Below are 14,796 nucleotides of genomic sequence, written 5' to 3' on the forward strand. Positions count from 1 at the left end.
ACCAACGGGAAACTGACTTGATAAAGGCGGCAGCATGCACATGGAGCTAATTCCATGATTGGCACTAGTTAGGCTAGCTACAGTGAGAGGCAAAATAAAGTGCCCACCTTACCAGTTTTCGAATTTCTCTCATTGATTTGGTTCAAATTAAAGTTAACACACCTAAATCTTTTGTGATATTTTATTTTTGATGTTCTTTTAAAGTTGCACTTACGAAATTTTGATTAAAAAAAGAATTTTACTTAAAGAAAAAGAAAATCAATTTGTATTGAAAAAAAAGTAGTGACAAAAATAAGTGCCCACTTCCTTCTTGGCCCCAGAAAAGATGATTTAAGAAAAATAAAAAGCAATTTAATAGTTAATGTGTCCTCCTTTGGCCTTAAGGACTTGCTGGAGGCTCTTCGGCATGCTTTTCACCAGGTTTTGTAGGTGTTGTGGATCTAGTTCTTCCCAGGCGCGCTCCAAGGCTTCAAAATAATTATTTTTGTTGGTAACACCAGTTTTTTCAACCCTGGCATCGAGAATCGCCCACAAATTCTCGATGGGGTTGAGGTCTGGGCTTTGTGGAGGCCATTCCAGCGGTTTAATCCGACAAGACCGGAAAAAAGACTTGGTCTTCTTTCCAGTATGCTTCGGGTCGTTGTTCTAGAGAAATATGAATTTCTCTTCAAGGCCCGTCTGGATCAGCGAAACCTCCAGATTTTCCAGCAAGATGTTAATGTAGGAATCTGCCGTCATTATTCCGTCGATTTTCACGACGCTTCCTACTCCACTCCATGAAAAACACCCCCAGACCATTACATTTCATCACATCACACTTCCATGCGTCACCGTTCCTTGGATGTGGCGCTCCTGAAGCTCGAGCTGTCTAACCGAGAGCGGCGGGCTCGTGTGTGATGCAGAGCACCACATCCAAGGAACGGTGAAGCATGGAGGAGGAAATGTGATGGTCTGGGGGTGTTTTTCATGGAGTGGAGTAGAAAACCTCGTGAAAATCGACGGAATAATGATGGCAGATTCCTACATTAACATCTTGCTGGAAAATCTGGAGGTTTCGCTGATCCAGACGGGCCTTGAAGAGAAATTCATATTTCTCTAGAACAACGACCCGAAGCATACTGGAAAGAAGACCAAGTCTTTTTTCCGGTCTTGTCGGATTAAACCGCTGGAATGGCCTCCACAAAGCCCAGACCTCAACCCCATCGAGAATTTGTGGGCGATTCTCGATGCCAGGGTTGAAAAAACTGGTGTTACCAACAAAAATAATTATTTTGAAGCCTTGGAGCGCGCCTGGGAAGAACTAGATCCACAACACCTACAAAACCTGGTGAAAAGCATGCCGAAGAGCCTCCAGCAAGTCCTTAAGGCCAAAGGAGGACACATTAACTATTAAATTGCTTTTTATTTTTCTTAAATCATCTTTTCTGGGGCCAAGAAGGAAGTGGGCACTTATTTTTGTCACTACTTTTTTTTCAATACAAATTGATTTTCTTTTTCTTTAAGTAAAATTCTTTTTTTTATCAAAATTTCGTAAGTGCAACTTTAAAAGAACATCAAAAATAAAATATCACAAAAGATTTAGGTGTGTTAACTTTAATTTGAACCAAATCAATGAGAGAAATTCGAAAACTGGTAAGGTGGGCACTTTATTTTGCCTCTCACTGTAGTAACGATGATATTGGAGCACTAGCTTAACAGCTGATTGCACTGGTGGAGTTGAGGGGCGCGGTGACGGATACATTGGTGTTTGCTGACGTGAGGTCACTTTTCGATGTTCCAGATGCCCAGACGATTTGCCCAATCCCCAACAACCCCCAGCTCGTTGACATCTTGAAATTGGCCAGTCTGCGTACTCAACAACGCGTACCGTAATCGCCAAGCTTCCTTCTCCAGCTGCAGCTTCTTCTGCTCGAATTCTCGCTTCCACTTTAACTCGATCTCCCTCAGTAAGAAGGACTGTTGCTCCTCAAGCAGTTTGAGGTTACGCTTCAATCGCTCTGCCGACGGGTCTGAAGAGCACGGCCCACCGATCCCGGAGACGGTGGTCAAACCCGACTGTCGAGAACCTTGCCAACCTATTGCTCCTGGTTCTGGTGTCTTAGCCACAGCCCCAGCAAAACAACTCGAGCACTTCCAATGCACATTGGTCCCAAAGCCATATCTAGGAAGACAAAAATGATTGCGCCTAAACCGTCAATTTTAGATATATGGTGTCTTCGGCAAAGTTTCTCCATATTTTTCAGACATTTTTTTCAGGGATATGAAATTAGGGTAGCCCACATGGTTTACGAGATCAGCACATAAACTTTTTTGCTGACGCATTTAGGACTACACAATGTTCTACAATGTTGTAGAACAACCGATTTGGAGCAACTTTGCCGAAGAACCCAAATTTCTATCTCTTATGGTTCGCGAGTTATGATTTTTTTTTAACAAAAATGTTAGGGTGGTACTGAAAAATCAGTTTTTTCTTGATAACATTTTATACGATAATTTCTCGCAAAAATTTTGTTCCGAGCACTTTTAGAACTTTTGATTGCGCAACTTTTTGCCGAAGAAACTACTGTTCTATCTCCTATGGTTACAGAGTTATCAGAAATTTTCTTCGAAAAAATGATTGTTTTCAAATGCCGATATCTCAGAAAGGCGCAAACGGATTTTCAATCTTTTGTCGGCATTAGAAAGATTATTTCTTTCTCTGTTTGTGGTGAAAAAACTGTGAGGACGTTTTTTGTTTGAAAAGATTGATAGAATTTTGAAAATGATATGTTTTCAACCGAAAATTGTCCATAACTTGAAAAATATTCGAGATAGCTCTTTGGTGCCTTCAGCAAAAATGTGCAAAATTGAAAGTTCTGAAAGTGCTTCATACAAAGTATGCATAAAAAAAATCATTGTTTTATGATATATTCACCATAAACCGAATTTTGTATGGTAAAAAAAAGCGAAAAAAGAGATATTTGTTGGAACAACCGGAATAACTGTATGTGAAGTCATTTTAAATTGAAAATATATGTAATGAAATAAGATCGATCACAGTAAGGGAAATGTTTGGAGTTAGGGAAAGTTAGTTGCTGAAGCAGTTTTAACAGTGATCCATGGAACATTAATCCATAAACGGTGTCTTGTTATTTCACGCGACATAATGTTTGTCCAGCTAACCTATGCCGTGGTTGGTTATAAATTGCTACCGCTTCGGATTACTGAGCAGAAGGTCATGCATTCAATACCGGTTCCGTTCATTATATTATCAACCCCAAACGATAACAAAACGTATACTTTGAAGAATTCCTTCAAATTACCAAAACTTTACTTCCCATGATATCCTCCCATAGAAATATAGAAGTATCTGCAATCATTCTATCTGGGCATCCAACTTATCCCATTCAATTCAATCAAATCCAATAAATCTGCCACAACGAATAAGTCAGGGCAGCATTCGCCTGTTGAAGAATGCATGAATCTTGAACAAGAGCCAGATATAAATCCCAAATATCTGTCTAAGGTAACGAACCAGAAAGTGGGCCTTGATCACTTGCTTCAGCAAATAATTTAACTTTTTTCAACTCCTTAGATTCCGCTTACTATGATCGATATCAATACATGTGTATTCAATTTTAAATGACATACATACAGTTATTTCGATTGTTCTAGCAAATATCTCTTTTTTCGCTTTCTTTACCATATAAAATTTAGTTTATGGTGAATATATGTGTAAGCGTTGATTTTTCATGAATACCTTGTATGAAGCACAATCAGAACTTTCAATTTGCACATTTTTGCTGAAGGCACCAAAGAGCTATCTCGAATATTTTTCAAGTTATGGATAATTTTAGGTTGAAAACATATCATTTTCAAAATTCTATCAATCTTTTCAAACAAAAAACGTCCTCACAGTTTTTTCACCATAAACAGAGAAAGAAATAATCTTTCTAATGCCGACAAAAGATTGAAAATCCGTTTGCGCTTTTCTGAGATATCGGCATTTGAAAACAATCATTTTTTCGAAGAAAATTTCTGATAACTCTGTAACCATAAGAGATAGAACAGTAGTTTCTTCGGCAAAAAGTTGCGCAATCAAAAGTTCTAAAAGTGCTCGGAACAAAGTTTTTGCGAGAAATTATCGTATAAAAAGTTATCAAGAAAAAACTGATTTTTCAGTACCACCCTAACTTTTTTGTTAAAAAAATCATAACTCGCGAACCATAAGAGATAGAAATTTGGGTTCTTCGGCAAAGTTGCTCCAAATCGGTTGTTCTAAAACATTGTAGAACATTGTGTAGTCCTAAATGCGTCACCAAAAAAGTTTATGTGCTGATCTCGTAGACCATGTGGGCCACCCTAATTTCACATGTCTGAAAAAAATGTCTGAAAAATATGGAGAAACTTTGCCGAAGACACCATATATCTAAAATTGACGGTTTAGGCACAATCATTTTTGTCTTCCTAGATATGGCTCTGGGACCAATGTGCAATGTTCTTTCTGCTTTCCGTCATCAAATCCCACGCAGTCGAAGCCGCCACATCCACCTTCGCATTCAACAATGTCGTCGATAGTATCGCTATTTGTCAAGCTACAGCTTCGGCAATCGAAACGGCTGGTTTCCTGCACTCTGTGGTCACCAGTCGTCGATACCTACCTTGATGGCTACAGCGTAGCGTCACGCCATTGCCGGTCGTATTGTAGAGCTCCATCTTCGTCGGTCTTGGGCGAAACTTCTCCAGTTGCCCCGAACGTTTAGGGTCGCCAGATCCTCTTGCACTTCGTACAGCCAGCGTATTCGTGATCTTCTCCGAAGTCGTCAACCTCTACCTGGTTCCCTGCTGAATATTATTTTCGCAATTCATTCTTCCGACATCCGCACGAAGTGACCAGCCCACTGAAGTCTGCCGTATTTCACACGGTATATTCGCATCTTTGTACACTTGGTACAACTCGTCATTCATGCGTCTGCGCCACACACCATTTTCGAGTTTCCCACCAAGTATATCCCGCAGCACTTTACGCTCGAAAACACTGAAAGCTTTCCGGTCTGCCTCTTTCAACGTCCACGCTTCGTGCCCGTAGAGAGCCACCTGAAGAATCATTGTTTTATACAGAGCGAATATTGATTCTGTTCGCAAGCTGCGGGACCTAAGCTGGTTGCGTAGTCCGTAAAAGGCCCTATTCGCCGCCGCAGTACGTCTTTTCACTTCGTGGGAAACGTCGTTGTCACATGTCACAAGTGTTCCAAGGTAAACAAATTCTTCAACAACTTCAAACACATCCCCATCAAACACTACCTCAGCACCTACACCACCATACCTGATTCTATCTCTAGCTGCAACCATCTTCTTCTTTCTGGCGTTACGTCCCAACTGGGACAAAGCCTGCTTCTCAGATTAGTGTTCTTATGAGCACTTCCACAGTTATTAACTGAGAGCTTTCTTTGCCGATTGACCATTTTTGCATGTGTATATCGTGTGGCAGGTACGATTATACTCGATGCCCTGGGAATCGAGAAAATTTCCTTTACGAAAAGATCCTCGACCGGCGGGATTCGAACCCATGACCATCAGCATGGTTTACCGCTACGGCTATCTGGGCTGCAACCATGTACTTCGTTTTGGAAACAATAATGGTCAGGCCTATCCTCGCTGTCTCCTTCTTCAGGGGCACGAAGGCCTCTTCCACTGACCTGCGATCGATTCCAATTAGGTCTATATCGTCCGCAAGGAGCATGTGCGATCTTGTGATAATAATGCCATTTCTCTGCACGCCAGATCTCCTATTAGCACCCTCGAGTACAATGTTGAACAGTAAATTCGAAAGTGCGTCTCCTTGCTTCAACCCGTCTAACGTCACGAACGAGGTTGACACCTCGGCTGCAATCCGAACACTTTATTTCGAACCATCCAGCGTAGCACGTATCAGCCTAATTGGTTTCGCCGGAAAACCATGTACAGACATTATCTGCCGAATCTCATTTCTTTTCACTGAGTCGTATGCCGCCTTGAAATCAATAAAAATAAACATATGGTGAAGCTGCAAGTTATACTCCCGGAATTTATCTAGGATCATTCGCAAGCTAAACATCTGGTCCTTGTCAAACGGCTCTCACGAAAACCAGCTTGGTATTCGCCGACGAAGGACTCGTCGAGCGGTCTCAGTCTGTTAAACAGGATGCTCGACAGAATTTTGTACGCTGATTTCAGCAGCTTGTAGATTAAGCGTATGAGGCTATCCAACCAGCCGGTGGGCAATTCTTTGTCCTCCCATACCTTTAGAAGTACTCGGTGGATCGACTGATAAAGCTGCTCACTTCCGTGCTTTAGAAGCTCAACCGGGATCTGTCCTTCGCAGCAGCCTTGCAGTTCTTCAGCTTGCTAATAGCCTTTTTAGCCTCTCGTATGGTCGGTGGGTCCACAGCTTGTTCATCCTGTTCCTCGCTACATTTCCATTTTCACCGTTCAGCAATTGCTGAAAGTGCTCCTTCCACCTGGCAGCCACCGCCGTTTTATCGGTCAGCAAATTTCCTTCTCGATCATTGCACATGGCGGGCAATGGTACGGTATTGTGCCACGCACCATTGACTGTTGCATTGAATCTCCGCATACAATTCCGGTTCGTGCTTTCTTGGGCTTCAGCTACCCATTTTTTTCGTGCTGCCCTTTCCTTATGCGGTGGATTCACTTTTCTTCGGCTCTCGCTGCCCTGTACCGCTCTCTGTTCTGTCGGGTACCGGCCACAAGCATACGGCTTCTGTCGACATTCTTCATGTCTGTCACTCTCTGGCACTCTTCATCGAACCAGTCGTTTCGTCTTCGTCGTTCCCGCGCCGTTGTTGTCACAACTTCGTACCCTATACGGCTGTCGACGACTCCAGCAACGTTGATACTTCTCAACTGCTCGTCTTGTTGCCGACGGTACTGTGCAGCTACCCCATCAGTTGACAAGCGTTGTATATTGAAGCGCAGCGTTCTGTTTGTTGTGGAACTCGTGACGCTGGATAACCGCGCCCGAATTTTAGCTACAACGAGATAAAGATCCGAGTCGATATTAGGGCCTCGGAAGGTCCTGACATCCATGACATCTGAGAAATGTCACCCATCAACCAGCACGTGGTATATTCTTTCGTGCGAAGTAGGTACTGCTGATTGTCATCCCTCTAGCAGCTGCGAAGGTTACTAGTCGCAGGCCATTACACTGCGGAACACGATTTTGTCTCAAACATCAAAATACCGCTATTAACTTAACTAAGGATTGCTGAGTCCATTTCCGTTTTCAAAAATATCACAGCACGTCGCACGTCTAGTTTTTGAGATATTGGCTGTTGTTAATGCAAAATTTGCCTATATCAGTCAAACTTGCATGCAAGTTTGGCAGCTTGTATGGCAATTTATTTGCTTAATTTGCCACAGAATTAAAGCTTCATGGGTTAAACAACAATTATCATAAGAGATCATAATAGTGTTGGTGCTCAAAAGTAATTTTTTGATGGTTTAGAAAAGTATTGTATTGTGCCATATAAGAGAAACGAAGAATTTAGTATGAAGACTGCAATCATGTTAAAAAAATCGATTTTATCTAAAATTAACCGTGAAATTTCAACGAAATTATATCTAAAATGAAAGTTAAAGTCCTATTTCACATGTTTGATGGATAAGAGCACAAAAAAGTTTGATAAATCATATTTTAAATTTTATGTAAACGTCAATAAAACCAGTGTTTTATTCAACTTTGGCGACTGTAGCTAAAAATTGTGACGTGTTGGAACATTTCTGAGAACGGCATCAGATTCACTAACCCCAAATCTACTAGAGAATCATAACTTGGTTCTTGAGACACGCAAAAATGTCATTTTTGTTACGCTGTGTTATCATTGGTAACGGAATGAAGGCTACGGCTCGCATTTCTCTATGAGGGTTCGCAACTGACCCTGATGGATGCCTACATCGCAGGTCAGCTGAATATCGTCGGAGAAGTGCTTCACTAGGACAGCAAACATCAAACGACGAGAGGCCGCATCACATAAAGTTGATTTGCTAATCTCTGGTTCATCGAATGATACAAAGTTTGTGTTGGACGAAGTTCGCACGGTAGAGGGTATTCGGTTACGTAGGGGATCTGGGGAAGGTGAATAAATCGCCGTTCACGAAGGAAAGTCTGGGCATTGTGGCTCTACGAACACTGAAGGGAAATGACGAACGCCGCGCAAGAGAGATTCTGGTAATAACAGCAGTACATCGTGAAGATGGGTGCTTCGAGACTGGATTATTGTGGCGTTATGACAAAGTACAGCTCTCACAAAGCTACGTCATGTCAAAGAGTAGACTGTCCTGCCTGCACCGTCGACTGAAATCTCAACCGAACTGCTAGCGAACTTAAATACCCAGATTGCTGAATACCCACAAAATGGGTACGCAGACACTGTGTCGAAGGATGAAATTGAGGAGTTTGTCACTAGGGATTGTTACCAATCCACGAAAACCAGGTAAGATCCGCATGATTCGGAACGCAGCGGCCAAAGTAAATGGCATCTCGTTCAACGGATTGCTACTGAAAGATCCAGATCTTCTGTTGCCGCTGCCAAAGGTGTTGTATCAGTTTCGTCAGCGACAGGTAGCGGTGGTGGGAGATGTGCGATAGATGTATCACAATTTTTTTATCCGGCTAGTTGATCGTTCAGCGCAGTGTTTTCTCTGGAGTTCGGATCCATCCCAATCCCCGGAGGTGTTTGTAATGGATACAGCAACCTTCGGTCCGATGTGATCTCCGTGTCAAGCTCAGTTCATCAAGAATCTGAACGTAAAGAATTGGGCCAACGAGAGGAAGCAGCCGCAGCACTGGTAGAAAACCACTATGTGGACGACTACTTGGACAGTAGGTATACAGCAGCAGAGATGGTGAAACTAGCTACGGACGTTCGAATGGTACACGCCAAAGCCAGGTTCAAAATCAGGAATTGGCATTCGAATTCGAAGCAGGTGTTGTAAAATCGGGGTAGCAACTCGCAGCTCAGCGGAATGATTTCACCGGTAACAAAACCAATCAGGTTGAACGCGTACTAGGGATGGCTTGGCTTCATAGCGAGGACGTATTCACATTTATTCTATCGTTATTCTATGTGTCTGTTCGATCCTCTTGAGCTTATTTCTCACGTCTTTATACATGGAAAGATCGTCATTCAAGATCTGTGGCGCAGTAAAGTCGGATGGGACGACCCTATCCCTGAAAAAGTCGATGGAGATTGATGAAAATTTCCCGCGACTGGAGTTGAATGATGCGCTAATTGGGATCGTTTAGCGAAGTCCATTACCGACAGCTATTTCCTGGAAATCACGAAGCGCTGTTCAAGTAATAATGGTTGATTCCTAAATTAAACTGTGGCTTTGCTCTAGAATGAGTAACAATTTTGAGACAAAAAGAAATAAAATGATCCCAAGCGCCTTTTGGCGCGATTACTTTTACGGTTTGGAAGGTACTCTCTGATTCTCGGTGCGCGTGTTGTGGGCGATGGACAGTGGGCCCAAATTAGCGTTAGACGCGCTAACATCGAAGATTCAAAAGATTTTCGATCACTTAGTCATATTTATGATTTTCCTGAGGAAGTGAACACTATATTGACGCCTCTGAAACCCACATACCGAACATCATAATTTTGCAAACCAAATATTTAGAACTTCAAGAGGAGTTTCACAAGCAGTTAGGTGTAGTGTAGTCAGGTGGATTGACCAGGTGCACCAGGACCTGTAAATCTGGGGGATCTGGTAGTTGATCCACATGAACCATGAACGGTAGCCATGAATCGAGTGAATTGGTGAAATTGGTGACGTTTTATCAAGTTGATTGATGAAGAACCAAATAAATAAATATTTGATTTATTAAAATACAAATACAAATCAACTTTTGTACGAAACAAAAGTAAGTAAGTAAAAGATGATAGAAATTGTTAACAAGAGTGTACAAACCCAATTATTTTCGAGTTAGTTTAATTATATAAACGGCTTAGGTACATTTGAAAAGAAAACCTTAAATCCATTCGTAAAACGTTTGTATAAAAAAAGCGTCCTGAAAGGGATAGCCCCATGGTCGAATCTCACAAAGGAATTTGGCTCTACCGAAAGCAGAGAATTTACATTTCCCCAACTAACAAGCTCGGCCATGACCAGATCGGATTTCATATTTTCTCGGCCTACACTCGCCCTCACCCTTCCAGATTAAAGCTTTATCCAATTAAGTGTATTTCTTGTTTCTTTTTCAGAACTACCGGACAGTGGTCCCACCCTGTGGACGGAAAGCAACCGCTACGAGGCCGGAGATGTCCTGCGGGCAAATTGCAGTTCGCCACCTTCCCGACCCAAAGCGGACCTGAAGTTGACACTGAACAACATTGTGGTAAGTGCATTGTTCACACCCTAGAAAGAACGAGCGAGGGAGTTGTGTTTCTTAATCCAATTAAAATAAATTTCCCTCACTCATTGGGGCTACGGATGTTCGGCACGGTTTGGAGTTTTCAATAGAAATCAACAATTTTGTTGCCTCGAAAGGGACAAACTGGTGCAATCACGTGGAGACGGTGCAAAACAACCAAATTAATGCAGTAGAGAAGAATACGATGTCAAACAGACAGTGCGAGAAAAAACATCAGTTGCTCGACTCAAATCAGCCATTCTGGAAGAATCTGCTTTTTTCTGCAAATGTCTTTTTCATACCGGGAACAAAAAATTCTATGAAGAATAGCTGTGGGGAAAATTAAACATCCTAGGTTCGTACCTTCAACATTTTGTAGACTAGCAATCGTTGGGGTACGGCTTCGACCCCTTTTCCGGGGCACAAAATGACACGGTGCACTGGTGGCCTCTGCTGCAGCTGAAGGCAAGGTTTAATTAAATTTCATTCTACGAAATAAACAGACTTAATAACACTGAATGGCGCCACACAGAATTGTTTCTCCGAGTGCTAGGGGGACCTCCGGGTGCTAGTTTGGAGTTTAAATTTAATTCGGTACCAGCTTGCCGAAGAGTGATTTTTTGTAGAATTTTGATGTTGCAACATTGTGAAGGAAGGACGAAAAAGTATGAAAATATAGTATTGCTGTTTGCATTTGAGATGCAAATCTTGACTAAACTTCCTCCAAATGCGGTAACAGAAAAAAAAATCAAAGGACACCTAGCAACGATTTTCGAAAGGACCACGTGAGCTGAAACCGAATTCCGGTTAACTTCTGCGTTCATGAGTCCTCTCATGGCGTAGGGGTAACGCGCCTTAACTAGAGATCAGGGAGTCGTGAGTTCGATTCTCACTGAGAAGACGTATAACTTTTTCGCAAAATTTCACATCAATTTGTCCATTTAATCAAATTGCAAACTACATGTAATGTTTAGCTTTCCGGTAGTTGTTAAGATTTTATCATTATTTAGAGCTGATGTAGTGTAATATTATACACATCCGTCATAGTATAATGTTAATACATAAATCGTATTGAATGGACACAAAAATATCCATTTTTGTTATTCAAATTGAATAGTAGAGAGTGCCACATGTGATGAACCTTGTTACTAAGCATCCTTTTATGATGGTAGACTTAAAAATATATTTTAAGCTATCAATTAGCCTCTGCTTTGTGAGTAATATTAATAGGAAATAAAGAAAATAACATTTCAAGTAGAATTACATGCAATGGTCATGCGCCGGCCGCCTTGCCCCATATGAGTAATAGTTTAGCCACAATCAGACTCGCTTTCTGATAGGGATCAAACGAACTGGCATTTGGGTTGGGTCGTTTGACAGTTAACCGCTAAATTTTTGATCGATCTTATCGATTTGCTATCAAACGATCCAAGCCACATGTCAGATCGCCTAGTCCCTACCAGAAAGCGAGCTTTTTATGGCGACCATTAGCGCTCGTAAAAAGCTGGATGGTAAAATTTTAGTGTACACCCTGAGAAAAATCTAAATTAAATAGTTTAAATGTCACACTTAATCGCTATTTGGCTGGATTTGTAACCTGTGATTGCAATTATGTCATTTTGTGTAGTTTTTATGTGGAGTGTATTTTACACCCACTTTATTTTCCGTGTCAATTTTACCCACTTTGGAGTGTTTTTAGCGTGGTGTGTTTAACGTCACTCTATGTTGATTTGTTTTTCATGTTTTTGTTCATGTGTTCATTGGCAACATAAAATCCACCACAGTGTTTTGCATTTATTTCAACTTGTTCATTTTTTTAAATATTTTATTTAAAATGTTTGTTAAGTGTAGTTAGAATGTAGGGGATTAATTATCGAGTGCATTGTATCCGCGAGTGCAATAACATGAGCTCTCCATCTCCTCCCGTTGCAAGAAAAGCGGCGGCAACAAAACAACATAATAGTCGAGCACGGTGGCAGGAGATGGTGACGTTTGGATGGCGATTTGTGTTGGTCGGAACCAGTGGCGCGGGAAGTGGGTAGGACAGGTAGGACATGTCCTACGCACAAAAATACCTGGGTAGGACAGTCAAAGGATTGTCCTACCCATGATTCAACACGAAGTAACATCATTTTTACAGCCAGCCGTAGATGTTCTTGGTAAAATTGCCATCAGCATTTATGGAAGTATTTCTTGACGAATGACTGGATTGCAGGAAGAACTATCAAGCAATTTTTAAAGAATCGTTAGAACAATTTATGGATTGACCCAAGACCGGTAGCATCGTGTACGTATCTTAATAAGCTCGCTTGTTATACACAGCACTAGTGTAGTACTGCTGGCTATGGCTGATGATGCTCTTGATTTCTCAAGCCATTCTTAAGGAGGAAGCTGATGACGATCTGTTGAGCAATTCCTACAGAACTCCCGAAGCACATTTCATAGAAATTCTCTGCATTACCGCAGGAAATGCTTGATGAATTCTTAGAAAATGATAAGATTTTTCATTTTCCATGATTCATTAAAAATAGAGTATTTTTTCATCTATTCTTCTTTCTGACTTTACATCCCAAATATGACAAATCCTTGTTCTCATCTGTTCTTAAACGCACCTTGACAGTTATTAATCGAGAACTTGTTTTGCCAATTAGCCAGTTTTGCATGTATCTATCGCATGAAGACTCTATGCCCAAGGAAGTCGAGAAAATGTCCTTTGTGGAGAATTTTTGTCGGAAACATTAGAAATGCTTGCAGAATTGTTGGAGAAATTCCAACGAAATATTAGATGGAGTTCCTGTACGTTGAACCATTCACCAATAAAATTTAGATTGTAAAGTATTGTTACAATTATTGCCCGAAAGTTTCTAGATTCGGTGATATCCAATTCATACCATTGCTATGAATCGCAAATCATATTGAGTGGATATCATTATTCATCATATCTTCCAATGACGACTAAGAATAGAAATAGAGAATAGAAACTTTAGAGACAACTTTCCTGAAAAAAAGAAACCAAACATGAATCAAAAAGAGATCAGAAAGCGACTAATAAGAATCCAAGATAACAAAACAGAAACCTCTTAGGAGATAAAATTGTTTCTTATCAGATATTTCTCTGACAATATTTGAAATATACTTTTTCGGGAATTTGACATTACGACAAGTATTACTACTCGTATTTCTGTATGAATTTCTACATTATTTGCTCCAGGAATTGATTCAAGTAGAAATATTTGCTCGAAGATTTCTCCAAGAGTTCATTTCGTGATTTTTATGGAATTTCTAAGGATCCTTAAATTTCGGTTTAGGAAGTGAGGAAATCTACACGCTCAAAAAAGCGTTCTGGAAAACGTGAAGTGTCAAAAATACACCGTGAACTACCATGATTGGTCTCGTATACATGATCTAGTTCACGGTGTATTTTTGCTTGTTGGCGAGTTCATGCCTGCTGTTCACAGATACGAGAACAGATTTTTTTCTGTGTACTAAAGATAGCTACAGTAATTACCTCAGATGTTTCATCAAAACTTCCTCCAAAGATTCTTTAGATTTTTTTTTTTCAAAAAAGTAATCCAAGAATTTATTCAATGATTCAACCATCCAACTCCAAGATTCTCGTTAAGAACATTTGCGAGAATTCAAACAGTATTTTATCCAGGCATTTTCCACAAAGTTGTCGTTCAAAATTGCTTTAAGATTCTTTCAGGAATTCTTCCATGAAACTTTTGAGAATTTTCTAAAACCTTAAAAAAATCGGCTTTATTTCAGGGGCGCCTCCAAGAAAGTGTCATGATTTTTTTTTTCAGATATTAATAGATTTTTCCATATAATATGGGATGAATTTCAAATATGAAACCCTAAATAATGTCTGATGAATCCTGATTGAGTTCTGGAGTAACCCTTGAATAACTCCCACAAGGTTGGGTGTAAGAACTTCTAGACTATCGACGAAATCTTTGAGGAATTCTTAAGCAAATTGCTAGTTGGTATCCTACAGAAATTCCTTGAAAACTATTGGATGGGTTTCCTAAAAAAATTGTATAGGACAGAGCGGAAGAATTATTAAAATGATTACAGAAGTATTATCTGGTGGGAAATCCTAAATAAAGAAATTTTACGAAATATTCAGTAAGATTTTACATTAAAAAAATATTTGGAAGATATGTAGGATAAAACTTTGAATTACTACAGCAATTCCTGTGTGAATTTAGATGAGTTATTGTAGGAAATAAAACGAAAATGCCAGGAAAAATGCTTCAAAATCTTTGGAATGAACCTTTCTTGATTTTCTTGGAAAAACTCTTGTAAACTCTCTCCCAAGGAAACAACTAGGGCAATCCATAAAGGTGACAGTAAACAAATATCTGGAGCTATTACTGAGAATTACTTTCATAATAATCCAT

At 40.4% G+C, this 14,796-nt stretch overlaps 1 protein-coding gene across 3 annotated transcripts in view; it reads left to right on the forward strand.

Annotated features, from left to right (window-relative positions):
• LOC5566409 overlaps positions 1–14,796 on the forward strand; it is a 718,065-nt gene that overhangs the window by 532,751 nt on the left and 170,518 nt on the right. For all 3 annotated transcript variants that reach the window (XR_002498600.1, XM_021837392.1, XM_021837393.1), the window contains exon 6: positions 10,245–10,378. Coding sequence is in view for 2 of the 3 variants with exons in the window: in XM_021837392.1 (XP_021693084.1) it covers positions 10,245–10,378 (134 nt within the window). In the remaining variant the exon portion in view is untranslated. The remainder of the gene's footprint in view (positions 1–10,244; positions 10,379–14,796) is intronic.

This window comes from Aedes aegypti, chromosome 1 (genome assembly GCF_002204515.2).
Source record: "Aedes aegypti strain LVP_AGWG chromosome 1, AaegL5.0 Primary Assembly, whole genome shotgun sequence".
Classification (NCBI taxonomy): domain Eukaryota; kingdom Metazoa; phylum Arthropoda; class Insecta; order Diptera; family Culicidae; genus Aedes; species Aedes aegypti.